Source organism: Oncorhynchus mykiss, chromosome 22 (assembly GCF_057628025.1).
Source record: "Oncorhynchus mykiss isolate SJ-2025 chromosome 22, ASM5762802v1, whole genome shotgun sequence".
Classification (NCBI taxonomy): Eukaryota; Metazoa; Chordata; class Actinopteri; order Salmoniformes; family Salmonidae; genus Oncorhynchus; species Oncorhynchus mykiss.
Genome location: NC_143043.1, coordinates 31,551,142 through 31,572,694, shown reverse-complemented (window position 1 = coordinate 31,572,694; position 21,553 = coordinate 31,551,142). Strand labels below are relative to the sequence as shown.

Here is a 21,553-nt window from a genome sequence, read left to right as displayed (position 1 = left end):
TTTTTCCCTATTATTTTACAATGTAGAATATTTTTTAAATAAAGATTAACCCTTGAATGAGCAGGTGTTCAAAGACTTTGGACCGGTATTGTATGTCTTAACCATTCGTATTAGATAAACCATTTTTTACATGCACTGAATCCCCAGAGTACTTATATTTTGTTTTAAAACACTTTCTGTGTATCATAACGCTTACATTGGGTTTACATTTAAACACCCTCCAAACACCAGATCTCAGGTTAGGTGCACTACCTTCCATGGTTTTCTTACCCAATCATGGTGTTCTGAGTCTTTCTATTTTTACAGTGTATCTAGAAATGTGACACTGAATGACTAATAATAAACTGAACCAGCCTAAGCAGAGGCGCCAGCTCATGAAACAATGTGCAATGTCTGTGTCAAGCAATGTCTACGTCACGGACAATTGACTTTGTTACAAATCAATAACCGGTCAAAAGTATAGCTTACTTACCAATAAAATAATCCCAAAACTTTATGATAACTATAAAAAAAACATTGGACTGCCATTTCTTTCAAAACTAGCTACAGAAGGGTGTTGAAAGCCCACGGATGACAATCCTGGAAGGGCGGAGACACACTGTATAGGGCAGGCTTTGCATTTATTTGGCAAAACAGGAAATAAAACAGCATGGTGATGATTGATCATGTTTAAATAACAGAACAATCTAAAACATATTTTTGCATCGTATCCATGGTCTCAAATTAACTCATGAGTCAAGTGATCCAGACCACGATCTCTAGACTGATTTCTGAAACACACACACACACACACACACACACACACACACACACACACACACACACACACACACACACACACACACACACACACACACACACACACACACACACACACACACACACACACAGGATGTCCCCTCGCTCAGAAATATGATGAACAGAGCGCTCACAGACACACAGACACAGTCTGGAGCAGGTGCAATCACTCCGTGAGAATGTCAGTGGTGATGCTGATATCTCTCATCCTCCTCGCTCTGGGGTTTGCAGGTGAGTTAAGAATTAGAATCAGACTATATTTTCATTTGGATCTATATTGTTGTGTTCATGGTGAAGTTGAAGTCACTCTGTCCCCCTTTACGGCCTGGATTTAGCCTGGCTTGGTTAGGGTGATGCCTTGGGTAAAACTAGAAATCAGAGAAATCATTCATTTGCCTTCTAAATCTTTTCAAAAAGTGTAAAAAGAAAACAAGACATGGATATGGTCTTGTTTTTAATCAGTGATCCATTATCCACTGGAGAGAAAACCAGAACCTAAGTGTGTAATAATTGATTTGGCTGTTTTCAGTTTAGCCTACTTCTCAGGACCACATCAAATGAAAAAGATAATATGAAATAATAACCATTTCACTTAGTTGATGTCATTGTGATATTTCCATTAAACTACAGTTTTTTTTTGTTGATCTCTGCTTCTATGCTTGACCTAGATAGACAATAGAAATGATGGTGCTTCGTAAGATGATTCTTACCGACACCCCTCTCAATCCTCTGAACTTAAATTTGCCATATCATATATTCTGGGTTGTACTAACTAACCTCTTCTTTAGTATGTAGACTTACAGTATTTTCTGTGTTTAAGTTAAAATGATTTTCTCATTAGTAATTCAAATGCAGCTTCCCCTTTTTCTGCTCACTCATTTTCTGACACTACTCTTAGAAAGAAAATGGTTCCAAAAGGGTTCTTTGCGGAGGGATAGGGTTCTACCAAGAACCCTTTTGATCAGAAGAATCCTTTTTGCAAGTCAAGTAAAATAAAATAAAATAAAGCTTTATTTATATAGCACATTTCAGACATGGAATCCAACACAATGTGCTTTACAGGAGGAAAAAAAATATGACAATAAACAACGACAATAAAAACAGAAATATTTACTGCACAACAAATAAAAAAACTAAATAATAACAATAAACACTACGTTTCTCAAAAGCATCCAAAGGAAAGGCAAATCTAAAAAAACATGTGTTTTAAGATTTCGGCCCTCCTCAGATTCTCTGGCAGTCTAATCCAGAGGCTGGTGGCATAGTAACTAAAGGCTGCCTCTCCATGCCTCTTGATCGTAGGCTTTGGGATAGTTAAAAGGCCAGTACCAGAGGACCTGAGGGACCTACTGGGTACATACTGTAAGAGTTTGGAGCATGTCTGACATGTTTTGGGGTGCACAATCGTGGATTGATTTAAAAACCAATAGAATAATCTTAAAATGAATTATAAAACTCACAGGCAGCCAGCGCAGAGACCATAAAACCAATGTAATGTGTGCTCTCTGTCTGTTCTTTGTCAGTACCCATGCTACAGCATTCTGTATGTTTTGCAGTTGACCAATGGCTTTATTGGGTATACCAGACAGGAGAGCATTACAGTAGTCAAGCCTGCTTGTAATAAAAACATGGATGAGTCTCTCTGTATCAGCCTGAGAGGGAAATGGCCACACCTTGGCAATGTTCCTCAGGTGGAAAAAGCTATTTTGGCCACAAGGGTTCTTTGTAAGGCAAAGGGTTCTACATAGAACCATATTATAATATTTCCCAGCATGCTCTACTGCAGGGAGACTTTCAGAATTATTTGTTTTACTGTAATATCTGTGTTTTTGTATAGATTGTTTGAATTATTTTATGCAACACAAAGATAAATAATGTATATAAACAAATCAAATCTGTTAGTAATTAGATTTATTGCACCCGGTACTGAGATGGTTGTTTATGCTTAGATGATTGAGAGAGTCTCAATTTAAACTTCCCTACCCTGGCAGTCATTCTGAATGCAGGTTGTGGGTGATTCATAATTACACTTGTTGGATATCCTAACTCTGGCTGGATCCCAATAGGAATTACACATCACTTTGCAAGCCAGCATAGTGTGATTTGCAGTCCTGATGTGGCCTGTAAACCAGGAGATTCCTAACACCCCTGTATTAGGGTATAGTTAGGCCCTCATAGAAAGGCCTTATATATGTAATGTCATTTTAAAGGGTAATAAGGCCGGTGGAACTGTTTATAGAGGGTTCTAGGATGAACTCTCCAAAGATAAAAGGGTTCTCGGGAGAACCCTTCATAGACAGAAGGTTCTTTGAAGAATCCTACATAGAGGGTTCTAGATAGAACCGAAGAACCCTGTTTGGTTCTACTAAGCATATTTTTTTTCTGACAGTGTAAAAGTCATCACCAGCTGTATCTGATGTTAAAATGTACATTTCACTGTATGTTTAGGTGCCGAGGAGTGTACTATGTATGCTGCTGTTGGGAGGAACAAGGTGATTGACCATGGCCTGGAGTTGCTTGGACAGTCATTTCACTTACGGTGGTCCCATGACGATAAGATCGTTTACGACACCAGGAAGAATACTGAGTCAAAACCCCAGACCACACCGAATGGTTCTCTGTTACTAACTAACCTACAGCTGAATAATACAGGGCCTTACCAGGTCACCATCTACGACAACGCGGGAAAACTCGTGTTAGAAAAAATAACTCACCTGTGTGTGCTCTGTAAGTAGGCTACACAAACAGAAAGCATACATATGCACGTACGCACGTAGCCAGTGTTAGGGAGAATATGTCCTCGTTACAGTGTGTGTTTTGTGTTCTCAGCGCCTGTGTCTAAGCCACGTCTGACACACACCTGTACGGATGCATCTGTCAGTCTGAGGTGCGATGTGGGGAACTCTGTGGATGTTAACGTGGTGTGGAGCCGTAACAGACAAACACTGACAGGATCCACTGACAAAACTCTGACAATAACCAAGGCAATGCTGAAATCTGTAGACCTCTACGTGTGTACAGTGAGTAACAAAGCCAGTGAAGAGAAGAGTGACGATGTTAACCCTGAATGTGCAGGTGTGTAGGAGAGACTAAATGAAATATAAAACATTTCTGATGATGATGATGATGATGATGCTGATGATGATGATTATTCTGCAGAGGATTCTTCCTCTACAGTGCTCTTGTTTGGGATGAAGCTATGGCTGATGGTGGCGATTCTGGCTGGTGGAGGTGGTCTGCTCCTCATCCTCATCGTTATCACCTTGGTGTGTGTCTGCCAGAGCCGCAGGCGGCGCGCGAGTCGCATAAAAGGTACTAAACACACATTAATAAAAACACAGCAGTTATCTAAATGATGATAAAACAGTACAATGATAAAGAAGTACTATGATAAAACAGAAGGCTACTCACATTACATGTAGTTACCAACATCTAACTCCCTTACCCATGAATCCTAATCCCTGATGTTCCCCATGTAGAAGAGGAGGAGATGAGACTTGCACCCCTCACCCAGCCCATGCGTCAAGCATCCCTCCACCACCACCATCACCCACACAAGTCCCAGAGCCGAAGCCGGCCGAAAAACAGAACTCCGTCACAGGCCACCCAAAACTCCAGACCAGTGCCTCGACCCAGGTCTCCACAGCCTAAACCAGATAATGCACCGCCCATACCAATTCCCAGGCGGACAGGACCCTGGAACCACAGGAGTTAGGTGTGTGTGTGTGTGTGTGTGTGTGTGTGTGTGTGTGTGTGTGTGTGGGGGGGGGGGGGTGTGTGTGTGTGTGTGTGTGTGTGTGTGTGTGTGTGTGTGTGTGTGTGTGTGTGTGTGTGTGTGTGTGTGTGTGTGGGGCGCCTGCATGCTTGCATTCTTGTTAACCATAGCAACCCCTGTAGTCACACAATGGTTCAAACTTTGATTGCAGCAGTTACAAATAAAGAGCAGTGCTTCACCACTTGTGTATGTGTCAGATCTCTCGCTTCCTCTTCCTCTTCTTTTTCTTCCTCCAACCTGACCTTATTAGAATTGCTTTAGAACTAGCTATCATGGCATGTTTTAAAACATCTATAGCGTCATAATCAGTGAGCTGTACTTTAGGTGTTACTTCAGAAATTAAACTCAGTGTTAAGTCATCTAGTGTTTGCTGTCTGTAATAGAATACTAGATTTGTAAGTCTGTAAGACTTTGACTATTGTGTGTGTGGTTTGTGTTCCTGGGGTCTTTCTGTTCTAACTCAATGTTCAGTAAACTGGGGCCATAGTTTAGCCATAGTTCATACCACATCCTGTCCCTTCACTGCACTCAACAGACTGATTCCCCTGAAAGTATATAGAGATCTTTACCACAGCTGCAAGACAAATCAACTGCATGCTCTGCAGTTACACTACTGCCACTCATCTTTGGACAAGAGTGGGAGTGAGCAGTGCAGAGACAGAAATGAGTATGTGTGTGCATGTGTCTGAGAGAGCGTGTGAGAGAGACACTTTCACATTTTAGTCAGTAAGCAGACACTCTTATCCAGAGCGACTTACAAGTACAGTTAGGGACAGATCGAAATTTACTGGGGGGACAGTCGATGCCACGCTGGGCTATTGGCCAGAAGGTTGAGGGTTCACGCTCTCTGCCTGTCTCATTACACTACGATCAGAGCCGGCTGCAGACAATGATCAGTTAAGGGGAAATCAGATTTTCAACATTTTGATGTCATATTTATAATTATACAAAATATATGCAACAAATGTTCCACCAACAGGTTCCTGTGTTAATGCATCACACAACCAATAAACAAAACATACTGACTTTGGGCACTTCAATATCATGGTTTGCGTTTTCAACACCAACCAGTATAGAATGTCATTAAACTTTTTTTGTGTTTTGTAACAGATGTCTCTTTCAATTCATCAAATTGCTTCTGCACAGTTTGGTTTGATTAGTCATGATCGAACCCTCGATCCTGACTAGTCTTCCAGTCCCTGCCGCTGAAATACATCTCCACAGCATGATGCTGCCACCAGCATGCTTCACTGTAGAGATGGTGCCAGCTGTCCTCCAGACGTGGCACTTGGCATTCAGGCCAAAGAGTTCAATCTTGGTTTCATCAGAACAGAGAATCTTGTTTCTCATGGTCTGAGAGTCCTTTAGGTGCCTTTTGGCAAACTCCAAGTGGGCTGTCATGTGCCTTTTACTGAGGAGTCTCTTCCGTCTGGCCACTCTACCATAATGGCCTGATTGGTGGAGTGCTGCAGAGATGGTTGTTCTTCTGGAAGGTTCTCCCATCTCCACAGAGGAATTGTGTTAATCTGCAAGAGTGACCATCGGGTTCTTGGTCACCTCCCTGACCAAGGCCCTTCTCCCCCGATTGTTCAGTGTGGCCGGGTCCCTCTGACGGAGCTACAAAAAATTATTTAATCCATTTTAGAATAAGATTGTAACGTAACAAAATGTGTACCTGTTTCCTCCAGCATCTTCACAAGGTCCTTTGCTGTTGTTCTGGGATTGATTTGCACTTTTGCAACAAAGTACGTTCATCATTAGGAGATAGAACGTGTCTCCTTCCTGAGCGGTAGGACGGCTGCGTGGTCCCATGGTGTTTATACTTGCGTACTATTGTTTGTACAGATGAACGTGGTACCTTCAGGCATTTGGAAATTGCTCCCAAGGATGAATCAGACCTGTGGAGGACTACAATTTTTTTCAGAGGTCTTGGCTGATTTCTTTTGATTTTCCCATGATGTCAAAGAGGCACTGAGTTTGAAGGTAGGCCTTGAAATACATCCACAGGTAAACTTCCAATTGACTCAAATTATGTCAATTAGCCCATCAGAAGCTTCTAAATAATTTTCTGGAATTTTCCAAGCTGTTTAAAGGCACAGTCAACTTAGTGTATGTAAACTTCTGACCCAATAGAATTGTGATACAGTGAATTATAATAGAAATAATCTGTCTGTAAAAAATTGTTGGAAAAATGACTTGTGTCGTGCACAAAGTAGATGTCCTAACCGACTTGCCAAAACTATAGTTTGACAACAAGACATTTGTGGAGTGGTTGAAAAACGAGTTTTAATGACTTCAACCTAAGTGTATGTAAACTTTCGACTGTATCTATATCCACAGTAAAACAAGTCCTATATTGACATAACCTGAAAGGCCGCTCAGGAGCTCCAAAACTGGCATAAAAAAGTCAGACTACGGTTTGCAACTGCCCCACGGGACAAAGATCGTACTTTTTGGAGAAATGTCCTCTGGTCTGATGCAACAAAAATATAACTATTTGGCCATAATGATCATTGTTATGTTTGGAGGAAAAGGGGGGAGGCTTGCAAGTCGAAGAACACCATCCGAACCGTGAAGCACGGGGGTGGCAGCATCATGTTGTGGGGGTGCTTTGCTGCAGGAAGGACATTCATTCTCACACACATACTCCCAGCTCTCTGTCACACCGACACGGTTGCAGGTGCTATCCTGCGTATGTGCGTGTAGGACTTGTGGAGTGTGACGCTTCCGTGGTGAGAGACACCAAGCGGTAACACACTTTCCTCTCTCATTGTGGTTGTGACTGGGTCCCAGCACATCACCATGGAGATGACCTGGTTCTTGACGTCACGGCCACCAGTGATGAATAGTTTGTTGTTACAGGCTGCGATGGCGCAGCTCGCCCTCTCGCCCAGCCGGGTCACCATAGACTAGCTGTCTGACTGGGGGGAGTAGCAGTACAGAGCATGCATGGCACCGCCTGGGGAGAGGGGAGGATTGTTACAACAGATACACACACACTGACACACAAATGGACACACACAAACACACTCAATATGATTGCACAGGTGAACTGAGAGTAGAACAGGTTTAATCCACTGACCAACTACATAGATGCGTTCCCTGAAGGTGACAGCATTAGTACATTTAGCCTCGATGGGCATGGGCGACCGCAGGTCCCAGCTTTCAGTCCCTGGCTCCCAGCACTGCAGCCTATCAGTGGCCAGCTTCCCATTGGGCCCTCCCCCGATCCCAAAGATCCACTTATTGAAGCTTGCTAACTTATGCACTTCACAAAATAGATGGCATCATGAGGACGGAAAATTATGTGGCTATATTGAAGCAACATCTCAAGAAATCAGTCGCAAATGGGTCTTCCAAATGGACAATGACCCCAAGCATACTTCCAAAGTCATTGCAACGTCAAGGTATTAGAGTGGCCATCACAAAGCTCCGACCTCAATCCTATAGAAAATTTGTGGGCAGAGCTGAAAAGCGTGTGCGAGCAATGAGTTACACCACTTATTTATAGCCTCTGTCTCTTGTATAATGCGCTCCACAATATACATCACGTGCATTTTATATTTCAAAATTTTAATCAAATTTCGCCAGCCTAAAATTGTACATTTGTTGGCCGCATGTTCTGCACCAGCATCACATGTTCTCTCCCAGGTTCATGGTTTGAAAGAGGGGTATAATTCCATTCCACATGATACAGTATAATACAATACAGTCAAAAATAATATCTTACTAGAGGTTTTTTAATGTATTTACCCAAGATAGCATAGTTACATCTATGGGCTTTTATGTTTTTCTGTTGTGTTGAAGTTTGCAGTAGCCTATCATAGGCTTTATTGGATAATGGCACAATCATTTGGGATTTTTTGGGCTTGGGATCATACAATGTCTTTAAAACCTTTTGTGACTAGGGGGCAGTATTTTCATTTTTGGAAAAATAACGTTCCCGTAGTAAACGGGATATTTTGTCAGGACAAGATGCTAGAATATGCTACAGCTTAGGATAGAAACACTCTAAAGTTTCCAAAACTGTAAAAATATTGTCTGTGGGTATAACAGAACTGATATTGCAGGCGAAAGCCTGAGAAAAATCCAATCTGGAAGTGCCTTATATTTTGAAAGCGCTGCGTTCCAATGCATCCCTATTGAGCAGTGAATGGGCTATCAACCAGATTACTTTTTCTCCGTATTGCCCAAGGTGTCTACAGCATTGTGACGTAGTTTTACGCATTTATGTTGAAGAATACCCGTAAGCGGCTACATTGCGCAACTGGTCACCTGATGGCTCCCAGAGCGATTCTCGCGTAAAATACAGAGGTAGCCATTATTCCAATCGGTCCTACTGAAAAACCAATTTTCCCGGTGGATATATTATCGAATAGATATTTGAAAAACACCTTGAGGATTGATTATAAACAACGTTTGCCATATTTCTGTCGATATTATGGAGCTAATTTGGAATATTTTTTGGCGTTTTCGTGACTGCAATTTCCGGCCGATTTCTCAGCCAAACGTGAAGAACAAACAGAGCTATTTCGCCTACAAAAATAATATTTTGGGGAAAAAGGAACAACTGCTTGGGAAGGGCTACAAACGGTTTGTGGACAACTTCTACACAAGCCCTACCCTGTTTCCAGACCAGAGGAAGCTGGATGTGTGGGCTTGTGGCACTATTCGGACCAACAGAGTGGGCTTTCTGAAAACCAAGGTGAACGAAATGCCTAAGCGGGCTGATCGGGGTACCAGGAGATGGATTCACCAAGATGGCCTGCTCTTTGTGAAGTGGATGGATACCAAAGAGGTGGTCATGTGCACCACTATCCACAAAGCCTTCAGTGGCGATCACGTTGTCAGGCGTGTGAAGGACGCTAATGGGGCATGGACCACCAAAAATGTCCCCATTCCTGCAGCTATAAAGGATTACAACAAGGGCATGAGAGGTGTGGACCTGTCAGACGCCCTGATAGGTTATTACAATGTTCTCCACAAGACATTGTTTTATCATTTCATCGACATTGCTGTGGTGAATGCCTTCATCCTGCAGAAGGAAATGGCTAAGAGCTGTGGACAGCCCCCCATCTCACAGCTAGTCTTCAGGGAGCTGCTCATCTGGGAGCTTGCTGCACCACTTGTTCAGTGACCCTCTGTTTTATACCCGAAAAAGACTGCTATGGGCTATGGCATCAGCAGCACAATATTGTGTAGTGGACTGAGGGTCTTCACAATATTGTACATTATACATTGAAAGTGTGTAAATAGTTACCCTTGTTATTTTTAATTTTTTCACAATTTCAAATATATATATATTTTTAAATGTAAATATTATGATTATTATTTTTTGTATATAGTTATTTGCATCAAAATGTATCACTGTACCAATTCGGCCACTTGGGTACATTTGGGCAACTTGTGTGGGACACCTGGGTGACTACATGCTCAATGTCATGTAGCTCGCTCATTCCTGATGATATCAGTCTGAAACGTTGCTCGAATACTGTTGTCCTCTTATGGTCTTCATTAAAATCATCCCCAGCATCCTATCTGAATGTTTGGCTGTTCTTGTTCAGTTGAAAGACGACGCTTCAACAATAAAAAACAGAAAACGTCTGTTTATTTCCTTATATTTTCTTCTACCAGATCTATTGTGTTATATTGTCCTACATTCAATTCACATTTCCACAAAATTCAGAGTGTTTCCTTTCAAATGGGTTACAGGCAGATAGATTGGGGTATGTCTTCAGGCGGAAATTGAGAGAACGGGGCCTATCCCAAACAGGTTAACTGGAATGTATGAATAAGCACAATAGTTGATATAGACTTTGAGTAAATGTTTTATTAGGCCTACAGTTACAAATGGCAGGACTACAAGATGCAAACCTGCATAAAGCAAGCTCAGCCGTTTGAGTTGTATTGTCCAATCATGTTGCTTTCTCTGTGTCTGTGTATAGGTAACCTAACGTAGCAGGAGTAGAAAGACACCAGAGTGAAGTCCCCACTTCCGTTTTTCTGGGAAAATGGAAGCTAGGTTGAAAATATTGTATCCCTGAAAACCGGATGTTAGTGACTTCGCTTAGACTAGGGCAGTGGTTACCAACCTTTTTTGGTTACTGTACCCACCAACAGAATTTGGCTCTGCCCGGAGTTCCCCCTCATGTGCATTTTAGCAGAAGGCTTATGGTCTCATGAGTCTTCTCAAGTACCCCCTGGTTGGGAATTAATGTGCTAGTGTATTGGAAACACCCCTAGTCCTTCTTTAATATATAATTTACAGTGCATTCGGAAACTACTCAGACCCCTAGACTTTTTCCACATTTTGTTGTTATAGCCTTATTCTAAAATGTATTAAATACAAAATGTTCATCAATCTACACACAATACACTATAATGACAAAGCGAAAACATTTTATTTTTATTTTTTGCTAATTAATTAAAACTAAAAAACAGTTATACCTTATATACTTAATAAGACTTCCGACCATTTGCTATGAGAATCGAAAATGAGCTCAGGTGCATCCTGTTTCAATTGATCATCCTTGAGATGTTTCTACAAGTTGATTGGAGTCCACCTGTGGTAAATTCAATTGATTGGGCATGATTTGTAAAGGCACACGCCTGTCTACATAATGTCCCACTGTTGACAGTGTATGTCAGAGCAAAAAACAAGCCATGAGATCAAAGGGATTGTGTGTAGAGCTCAGAGACAGGATTATGTCGAGGCACAGATCTGGGGAACCAAAAAATGTCTGAGCCGTTGAAGGTCCACAAGAACCCAGTGGCCTCCATCATTCTTTAATGGAAGAAGTTTGGACCCACCAAGACTCTTCCTAGAGCTGCCAAACTGGGCAATCGGGGGAAAAGGGCCTTGGTCAGAGAGTTGACCAAGAACTGGCTGGTCACTCTGACAGAGCTCCAGAGTTCCTCTGTTGAGAAGGGAGAACCTTCCAGAAGAATAACCATCTCTGCAGCACTCCGCCAATCATGCCTTTATGGTAGGGTGGCCAGATGGAAGCCACTCCTCAGTAAAAGGCACATGACAGCCCACTTGGAGTTTGCCAAAAGGTACCTAAAGAACTCTCAGACCATGAGAAACAAGATTCTCTGGTCTGATGAAACCAAGATTGAACTCTTTGGCCTGAATGCCAAGCATCTGCAAGAAACCTTGCACCATCCCTAGGATGAAGCATGGTGATTGCAGCATCATGCTGTGGGGATGTTTTTCAGCAGCAGGGACTGGGAGAGTAGTCAGGATCGAAGGAAAGATGAACAGAGAAAAGTACAGAGATGTCCTTGATGAAAACCTGCTCCAGAGAGCGCAGGACCTCTGACTGGGGCAAAGTTTCACCTTCCAACAGGACAATGACCCTACGCACACAGCCAAGACAACAGGAGTGGCTTTGGGACAAGTCTCTGAATGTCCTTGAGTGGCCCAGCCAGAGCCCGGACTTGAACCTGATCGGACATTTCTGAAAAAACCTGAAAATAGCTGTGCATCGACGCTCCCCATCCAACCTGACAGAGCTTGAGAGGATCTGCAGAGTAGAATGGGAGAAACTCCCCAAATACAGCTGTGCCAAGCTTTTAGCATCATACCCAAGAAGATTTGATGCTGTAATCGCTGCCGAAGGTGCTTCAACAAAGTACTGAGTAAAGAGTCTGAATAATTATATAAATATGATACTTCAGTTTTTAAAATGTATACATTTGCTAAAAATGATAAAAGCCCATTTTTGCTTTGTCATTATGGGGTATTGTGTGTAGATTGATGAGGGGAAAACAGGATTTAATCCATTTTAAAATAAGGCAGTAACGTAACAAATTAAAATTCAAGGGGTCTGAATACTTTCCGAATGCACTGTATATGAACAAGTACAAGGTTGCTACAGTTTGACTGGGTTTTCATCCTATCCAAGGCCAGGAGTTTTTCCAGGAGTTTTTTAAAACCATCTGACCTAATCCCCTTTGTAGCCCATATTAAACAGAAGAATCACGTCATACCGTACAAGGTCAGAAGTTTTTCCCTGGTTAGGTTGCCAGATCAGGAAAAACTACAGGCCCCAGACAATTGGTGCTACCTCTGACTTACTGTGATTGTTTTAAATGAAAATGGTAAAATATTTACATACTCTTAGCAAAAAGCAATTTCTCAAGCAAGAATTTTGCTCGGACTGTTTGGGAGTGGGGAGAGTAAAACTGAAATCTAGCTGTTATTGGCAGAGAGGCTTGGAACTCTCTTTCTTATTGAGCTATTAAGAAACGGTAACGCTTGGTGATGTCACCAGGCAGGCCAAAACTCCATCCCACTTAAACAGGCTTGAATTTGAGGCGATCTTTTCAAACAGCTCTTACACTAAAAGGACATTATCATAACTTTCACAATTTCATAGTATTATTCCAACCTCATAGCGTAGAAATATATATATAAAACTTAGACAAATAGGGTTTTTGACTACACCGAGCCTTTAAGATGAATGCGTCAACGGACAGATGGCAAATTATTGGGGGAGAGGGGATCCAAAATAGGGGAGGGTTGTCTCTAGCGCTTTGGGGATAGGCCTAAACTTCTCTTCCTATCTCCCTATCGCTCTGGGGATAGGCCTAAACGTCTCTTCCTATCTCTCTATCTCTCTGGGGATAGGCCTAAACTTCTCTTCCTATCTCTCTATCACTTTGGGGATAGGCCTAAACTTCTCTTCCTATCTCTCTATCTCTCTGGGGATAGGCCTAAACTTCTCTTCCTATCTCTCTATCACTCTGGGGATAGGCCTAAACTTCTCTTCCTATCTCTCTATCTCTCTGGGGATAGGCCTAAACTTCTCTTCCTATCTCTCTATCACTTTGGGGATAGGCCTAAACTTCTCTTCCTATCTCTCTATCTCTCTGGGGATAGGCCTAAACTTCTCTTCCTATCTCTCTATCACTCTGGGGATAGGCCTAAACTTCTATTCCTATCTCTCTATCTCTCTGGGGATAGGCCTAAACTTCTCTTCCTATCTCTCTATCACTCTGGGGATAGGCCTAAACTTCTCTTCCTATCTCTCTATCTCTCTGGGGATAGGCCTAAACTTCTCTTCCTATCTCTCTATCACTCTGGGGATAGGCCTAAACTTCTCTTCCTATCTCTCTATCACTCTGGGGATAGGCCTAAACTTCTCTTCCTATCTCTCTATCACTCTGGGGATAGGCCTAAACTTCTCTTCCTATCTCTCTATCACTCTGGGGATAGTCCTAAGCTTCTATTCCTTTATATAGGCTATATCTTTTATATTAATATCATACAGTGGACACCTAAGTCTATAGGTCTGCAGTATATTCATGCAATGCCCTGAAGCATTTAGTGCTCAAATCTCAACAGCGGAACCTGAGGTAGACAATCATTTTTTTAGGAAAGTATTATAAAAAACAATAACAAAAATAGTCTGTAAAGCTTTGCATATGCTACACATCTAAACACAAGACACAGTGTTTTTGTAATTTCTTATAGGCTGTTTTTAAGGACATTTAGGTTCTAAATGTGGCTCATTTGGCCAATTTATAGATGGTTTCTGCCTGCGCCAAGTTGGATCTGAATATGGATGTCCCAGTACATTTCTCAAATGTCTGGTAAATTAAAATCTTCTTTGTCACATTGTTCGGCGCCAAATGTTCTTAAAGGAAACCCTGACATGCTCATATTTGGTTTATATGCAAATCTGAGAATATTTGCATAGAAATCTGTTGCCAATTGGATGGAAACCTTGGTGTCTGTGCTAGTCCAGTGTCACTTATGCCTGCCCCTCATGGTTCATATTAGGGTTGAATATTTTCCATGGATTTTACGAAAGTTCCATCCCGAGAATAATTAATTTTCTCCCAGGTAACCCGGGCACGAAAATTGGCATGAAAATTCAAGTCTAATGTTACATGAGGTAAATACATTTTGTGATCCCTACATTCATTTTAAGATAGCTAGGTGAGAAAACCACATATCACTGTCACATTTCTCCTCAATTAAGTACTATCAGTAAAGTCAGTGCTAGTAGGAAAAGAGAAGTGTTAGTGAGAGAAGAGAAAGAGTGCGTAGATTCAAGGTAGTTATGAAACCATAATAACCACAAACTGTACATCTGCTGTGAAAGACAGAGAGGGTATAACTGGGTAATGTGGGTGTGAAAACCGTGCAGCACATTAATAGCACATTAATAGATGCCTCTGTGTTCTGACAGAACACTCCCACAATACAGATAGAAAGTCAGCTCATGCAAATGTCATTTTTAGATGTATTTAGTGGTACCGGTTTGAATGTGATATTACACTTTTAATAATGTTATGAGACTACACTCAGCATTACATTTAGTTATTTCACAGACAACTTACAATAATTAAAAAGCCGACACCCACACACAGTCCATGCTCCTCATCCACCTGTGTTTTTCTCCACACATTCATTCTCACACACATAGTCCCAGCTCTCTGTCACACCGACACGGTTGCAGGTGCTATCCTGTGGATGTGCGTGTAGGACTTGTGGAGTGTGACGCTTCCGTGGTGAGAGACACCAAGCGGTAACACACATTCCTCTGTCATTGTGGTTGTGACTGGGTCCCAGCACATCACCGTGGAGATGACCTGGTTCTTTTCGTCACGGCCACCAGTGATGAATAGTTTGTTGTTACAGGCTGCGATGGCGCAGCTCGCCCTCTCGCCCAGCCGGGTCACCATAGACCAGCTGTCTAACTGGGGGGAGTAGCAGTACAGAGCATGCATGGCACCGCCTGGGGAGAGGGGAGGATTGTTACAACAGATACACACACACTGACACACAAATGGACACACACACACAAACACACTCAATATGATTGCACAGGTGAACTGAGAGTAGAACAGGTTTAATCCACTGACCAACTACATAGATGCGTTCCCTGAAGGTGACAGCATTAGTACATTTAGCCTCGATGGGCATGGGTGACCGCAGGCCCCAGCTCTCAGTCCCTGGCTCCCAGCACTGCAGCCTATCAGTGGCCAGCTTCCCGTTGGGCCCTCCCCCGATCGCAAAGATCCACTTATTGAAGCTTGCTGCAGCGAATGAGCTGACGCCCAACAGGAGGGGCGGGGCCTGGAACATGAATCGGAGCAGTTTATGTGTGTGTCTTATGAAACTCTATTTGTCAGATATCTTGTGTAACAACATGTCTCATCAGACAGTCGCTCCAATGCAGAATGACTTTAGTGATCACACCATATAATACATACAGACAGACTGACTGACCGGTGTCCAGCGGTTGTGAAATGTGTCGTAGGCTTCCACGCTGGTGAGTCTCTGAGTCCCATCGAACCCCCCCAGGGCATACACCTTCCCCCCGTGAACTGCCATCTTGTGTCTCCAGCGCCCAGTCACCAGGGGCTCAATGGGGATCCACCTGTCCAGGGCACCGTTGTACTTCCACGCCTCGTGCTGTGTCTCTTTTCCTCCTGCAGCAACAAGATGATGGTGAGAGTGAAAAAGAAGAACAACCATGGTTTGTTGAAGTAAGGGAGGGGAATTTGGCAGGGAAAAGTCACGTTATGCAGGCACATTAACCTTTGCCATCTCACTCGCCAAGTCCCCTTTTGGGAAGTGGGATCATTGTTTTGTCATTGTGGTTATAAACCCATTGCCCGCAAGTCGTCGTGACGCCGTCAAGTTTGCCAACCCCCACCCCTACCTCGTCCGTTGGTTGAGCCTGTTGGTCTGGCCAGTACAGAGGTTGCACATTTTTCCCAGTCTGCCCTGTACTAAGATTGTGCCTGCCCGGTATACAAACATGCATGGCTTGAGATTCGATCTCCGGTAGAGTGTGTGTAGCTAGCTATAGTTTAAATATCAACAGTACTGCCACAGCAGCATAACATTTGATTAACACTTGATAACACTTGATTTACATCATCATCAATATTCAGTCTGTTTGGTTGATACACGCCCCAGAGAGAGGCAGAAAGACAGAGAGGAGCGGCTGCATCAATGACCCTCGCTCCGACCCAACTCCATCCCTTCCTCAGTCGGCACCAGCAACACAGGTAGTCTAGACTCTAGCTAAACACTATATACTAAAATATCCACACATATGCCCTTTTTTCAGTTTAAGCACCTGCCGCGTGAAAGGTTTGTGCACGGCCCTAATGTTAGGACTTAACCTAGGTGTCTGTGACATTTCACTTAGTAGAGGTAACAAAATAGAGCGGCACTTGCCTTAGGAAGAAGGCACCTTGGTATTCTAAAATGATTCATGCATTGTCTCTGGATATGGGGCTGTGTACAATCCCAATGGTGTGTGAATGAGGAATACCACTGCTGTTCTGGATTTATTCCAAAAAGTTAGCACCCCGTATTGTGCTTGCTCTGTCTCCTTCATAGATCTGATAGGACTGGATGGATATAATAAGTAAAGAATCAGAAACTAAGTGGAGCTATTGCTTACATTTACCCCTTTACCTCAGATCCACAAGGAGGAGAAAGTGAGGGAAGATAGGATGCAAGATTGGGTTAGTCAACATTTTGGAATGAAACATAGCCATTGAGTGCTAACCATAGAGAATGATAGAGGACTCTAGATCCCAAAAAACAGTTTAAGCATGGGCAGCACCATTGAGGACGCCACCATTTTGAAATAATCAACTGGGTGGGACTTCCTTAACCTATGGGTTAAGAAATAATCACATAATTCCATTCAGGTCATTAGGAGGGATCAGCCAATTAATTATGTTTGTGAGCGAACATTCCATAACTGCTGGTGTCAGTAAATAACCAAACTTGGCTTTAATCCTGTTCAAACAACACACTCCTGGTGACAGTATGCACCCTTACAGTTCGTTTACCAACTCATAGAAGTAGTAGAAGAAGAAAATCAAAATGCAGATGGCCTCCATGGCGCTTCCTATGCGGTCAAAGATGCCATAATGGGACAGATACAAAGAAGAGTCCTCTATCATTCTCTATGGTACTAAACCCTCCCATGAACAGAAAGCCAATAAATACAGCACTCTCACACAGGAAACCACAGCTGATTGTGAAAACATCCCACACAATGGCCTCCAGCAATATCGTCGCTCCATCTTAGTAATGATGCTCTCAGGGACAAATGCTCAGATGTGAATTTAACAAAACTAGCTGCATCACTCACCGGATATGAACACCTCATTCCGGAAGGTGACACAAGCAAACTCCACCCACTTCCGGTTGTGGGACTCCTCCTCCATCTCTGTGATTGGCAGCTTGGCGACTTCCAGCCGGCTGCGGCGCAGAGGGTCAAGGCAGGTCACAGTGGCAACGAAGCGCTCCTCTTTGGTGCAGCCACCGATGATCATGAACACCTCAGATAGGTAGTGCTGTAAACGAGGCTTGGTACGCTCTGTGACCACCTACACACACACTCAGACACACACGGACAGAGACACATCAAAAATCACATACACACCAACCCAAACTAACATTTATAAACACAAACAGGATACCAGTATGATCACACACACACCTCGTTGCCTGACAGGTGGTAGGTGCGGGCCTCCTGCAGTAGGGTGAAGGCCTCGTCACAGCGGCGAATCAGCTGGTCGGCCTCCACCGTTTCCAGGAAGTAAGCCGGCTCCAGCAGTGGCAGACGCACGTATGACAGAAGACCAGCTAGTAGGAGGCATCTCTCCTCCTCCTTTGCTCGCACCCAGCGCATCAGAGCCTATAGTACAGTAAATATTGGATGGATGGATGGATTTTTGCATTCCTCATAAAGTAAATGAAAAATCTTGTGAAAGGCAAGAAAGTGATGGCTTTTTTAAGGTAATGAAATGTATACTATACCTCAAACACACTCTCCTCCCTTGTCACTCCCAGGTCATCTCTCTTCATAGCGTTCTGCAACGCCCCCGCTGGCAGCTCCAGGTACTCCTCATGCTGAACCACTCTGGAGAACTCTGAAACCAGGTAGTCCTGGACCCTGTCTCTCAGTGCAGGCAATGAGTGGGCCTCAGCCAGACGCAGTACACCTACACAGCTCTCTGGCTGGAGAGAGTCAGCCAGGAACCCTGCACAGGCCTCCACTACACGAGGAAACTGGAGAGAGAAGATGGAGACAGAGAGGGGAGACAGACCGGGAGGGGAGACAGACCGAAAGGGGAGACAGACAGAGAGGCAAGAGATGAAATCAAGATGACAGACAATATTTTTTACCGAACTTAATCTAATTCACTTTTATCTGACTTCAATCGACATTCTCACGCATACTGTCATGCATACACGCACACACACACACACACACATACACCCACACACCCTGTCATCCAGCTGTGAGCCTAATTCAGGCCTGAGTGGAAAACAGATCCTGAGAGTAAACAACAAGAATGACTTTCACTTCCCTGTCTCAACTGTCACCTGATTCAGAGTCATCTTCTGTCTGATGACAAATAAGTAGGAAATATGATGAAGTTTGTGACTGTATGCACTATTTCCACAAGGAGGAAGACCGGGATTTACATGTTCAACAAGTCCCTAAGGTTGTGTTATGAGTTGACAGAAACAGAGGATAGCACCGAGAAGCAGAGATAAAATGACAAAGATGAAGGAAAAAGGCTGAAATATGACTTGTTTCTGCTGCATTTCTCTGGTGTTTCAGTTAAGCAATAAGGCCAGAGGGGGTGTGGTATATGGCCAATATACCACAGCTAAGGGCTGTTCTTAGTTAGACTCAATGTGGAGTACCTGGATACAGCCCTTAGCCGGGGAACATTGCCCATATACCACAAACCCCCGAGGTGCCTTATTGCTATTATAAACTGGTTACCTATGTAATTAGTGCAGTAAACATAAATGTTTTGTCATACCCGTGGTATGATATACCACAGCTGTCATGCAATCAGCATTCAGGGCTCGAACCACCCAGTTTTTAATAGTGTTTATACAGTATTTATTCAGTACAGGTGCATCAAAGCTGGGACCGAGAGACTGAAAAACAGCTTCTATCTCAAGGCCATCAGACTGTTAAACAGCCACCACTAACATTGAGTGGCTGCTGCCAACACACTGACTCAACTCCAGCCACTTTAATAATGGGAATTGATGGGAAATGATGTAAAATATATCACTAGCCACTTTAAACAATGCTACCTAATATAATGTTTACATACCCTACATTACTCATCTCATATGTATATGTATATACTGTACTCTATCATCTACTGCATCTTTATGTAATACATGTATCACTAGCCACTTTAACTATGCCACTTTGTTTACATACTCATCTCATATGTATATACTGCACTCAATGCCATCTACTGTATCTTGCCTATGCCGCTCTGTACCATCACTCATTCATATATCTTTATGTACATATTCTTATCCCCTTACACTTGTGTCCATAAGGTAGTAGTTTTGGAATTGTTAGCTAGATTACTTGTTGGTTATTACTGCATTGTCGGAACTAGAAGCACAAGCATTTCGCTACACTCGCATTAACATCTGCTAACCATGTGTATGTGACAAATAACATTTGATTTGATTTGATATGGAGTTTACGCAGCGTTGCGCTGCCATTAGTAGACTCACCTGGAACAGGCTGGCGGCCTCCAGTGTTCTCTGGACGTTGGTGTGTGTGATGGTGGCTCGGCTAGTATAGGTGTAGTCCAGTAGAGTCTTCATGGTCTCACTGTCCACCCCTTTAATCTCCACCTGCTTCTCATGACTCTCTCTCAGACCACTGCAGAACATCGCCCTGGACACACACATAATGTTCTCTAAGCATTATAGCTTGACAACGTTGTGAAATAAACATCTGAGGTCATTCTACAGCTATGGAAGAGAGTGTGTGTGCATGTACCTATAGTAGTGGCTGGCGGCGGCGAGCACAGCTCTGTGGCAGGGGAAGTCCTGTTCCTGAACTCGCAGAGTCACGTCGGTCAGCTCTCCACTCACACGAAGCGTCTCCATTCCCCTCTGAAGCTCCACAGACAGGCCTCCATCTTCCCAACGCATCCCACTTCCATCACCCCCTTCACCCTCTTCTTCAGGGTCAGAGCCCTCTCTGGGGGTTTTCTCTGAGGGCCCAGACAGAGGGGTGTCGGTGGTCCTCTCCAACGAGTCACTCATCCTCACAATGAGAGCCCCATTAACAACACACAACACAAACTCCTATCTCCGCAGACACGCACATACTGCGGGACACACTCAACACACAACTTTGCATACTTTTCCCAGAGAATGGAGACAATACACACCAGCCCTTGAACGCACATTCACCACAGCACAGAACGTAACAGTGTGTGTGAGTGTGTTTATCATCTCTTCCTGTCAGGTCCTCTGTAATACTTCCCGTTCCTGGTGCTGGTGCTTTGTGATTGGTGGATGTTATGTGGTATATGATGAAACATCGTTCCTGTTCTAGATCCCTTCCTCAACTGCCAATCCCTAGAACTGGCAGTTGGACAACTCTACACTCTCTTACTCTACCTAGCACACACAAACGCACACACACATACATGTACACACACACATGCACACACACACACACGCACACACACATACACGCACACACACATGCACGCACACACACACGCATGCACGCACGCACACACACATATGCACGTACTCTGCTTTGCGTTGTACCCTTGGCCGTGGTATATTGGCCATATCCCCCCTGTGGTTTTACTGTTTCATTATAGATGTAATAATCTGTGCAGGGCCTATCTTCCATTTCATGACCCTTGTGAACAAGTAAGTTATTGTCTCATTCAGCATTGAGGCAGTCTGAATAGTAGCAGCTGCAGTAATAGTTAAAGTCCACACAGTTGCACTACTGAGCCATGCAGCCCAAGCTCACTAAACTATAGTAGCATGTTGTATGTAGTATGTCGTATCATCATGCCCTTTTCTCACAATATGTTTTCCCGTTTTCCACTAGATGGCAGTGTCAGTTCAACGTTGATGTGATGACAGTTTTGGATCATTTCATGCTGAGACACAGGTGCAATAATAATACTGAG

General features: G+C 43.3%; 2 protein-coding genes across 4 annotated transcripts; one reads left to right on the top strand and one right to left on the bottom strand.

The window, feature by feature from the left end:
- Positions 1-861: 861 nt before the first annotated feature.
- On the top strand, positions 862-4,754 carry LOC110501645 (T-cell surface antigen CD2). 2 transcript variants are annotated; one of them, XM_021579346.3, is made up of 5 exons: positions 862-1,029; positions 3,247-3,525; positions 3,628-3,873; positions 3,958-4,110; positions 4,278-4,754. In XM_021579346.3, exons 1-5 carry the CDS (start codon positions 978-980, stop codon positions 4,511-4,513), a joined length of 966 nt encoding a protein of 321 aa, XP_021435021.2. In that variant the 5' UTR covers positions 862-977; the 3' UTR covers positions 4,514-4,754. The 2 variants fall into 2 exon arrangements, 1 of the variants encoding a protein (XP_021435021.2); XR_016490743.1 differs by having other exon boundaries at positions 882-1,029; positions 3,628-3,818.
- Positions 4,755-14,843: 10,089 nt separating this feature from the next.
- On the bottom strand, positions 14,844-21,032 carry klhl6 (kelch-like family member 6). Of its 2 annotated transcripts, none has more exons than XR_016490599.1 (8): positions 20,392-20,980; positions 20,121-20,286; positions 18,378-18,629; positions 18,058-18,255; positions 17,707-17,944; positions 15,800-16,018; positions 15,449-15,662; positions 14,844-15,321 (listed from the first exon to the last, which is right to left on the bottom strand). XR_016490599.1 is itself a non-coding variant. In XM_021579345.3 (8 exons), exons 1-8 carry the CDS (start codon positions 20,658-20,660, stop codon positions 15,023-15,025), a joined length of 1,839 nt encoding a protein of 612 aa, XP_021435020.2. In that variant the 5' UTR covers positions 20,661-21,032; the 3' UTR covers positions 14,844-15,022. The 2 variants fall into 2 exon arrangements, 1 of the variants encoding a protein (XP_021435020.2); XM_021579345.3 differs by having other exon boundaries at positions 15,816-16,018; positions 20,392-21,032.
- Positions 21,033-21,553: the final 521 nt, after the last annotated feature.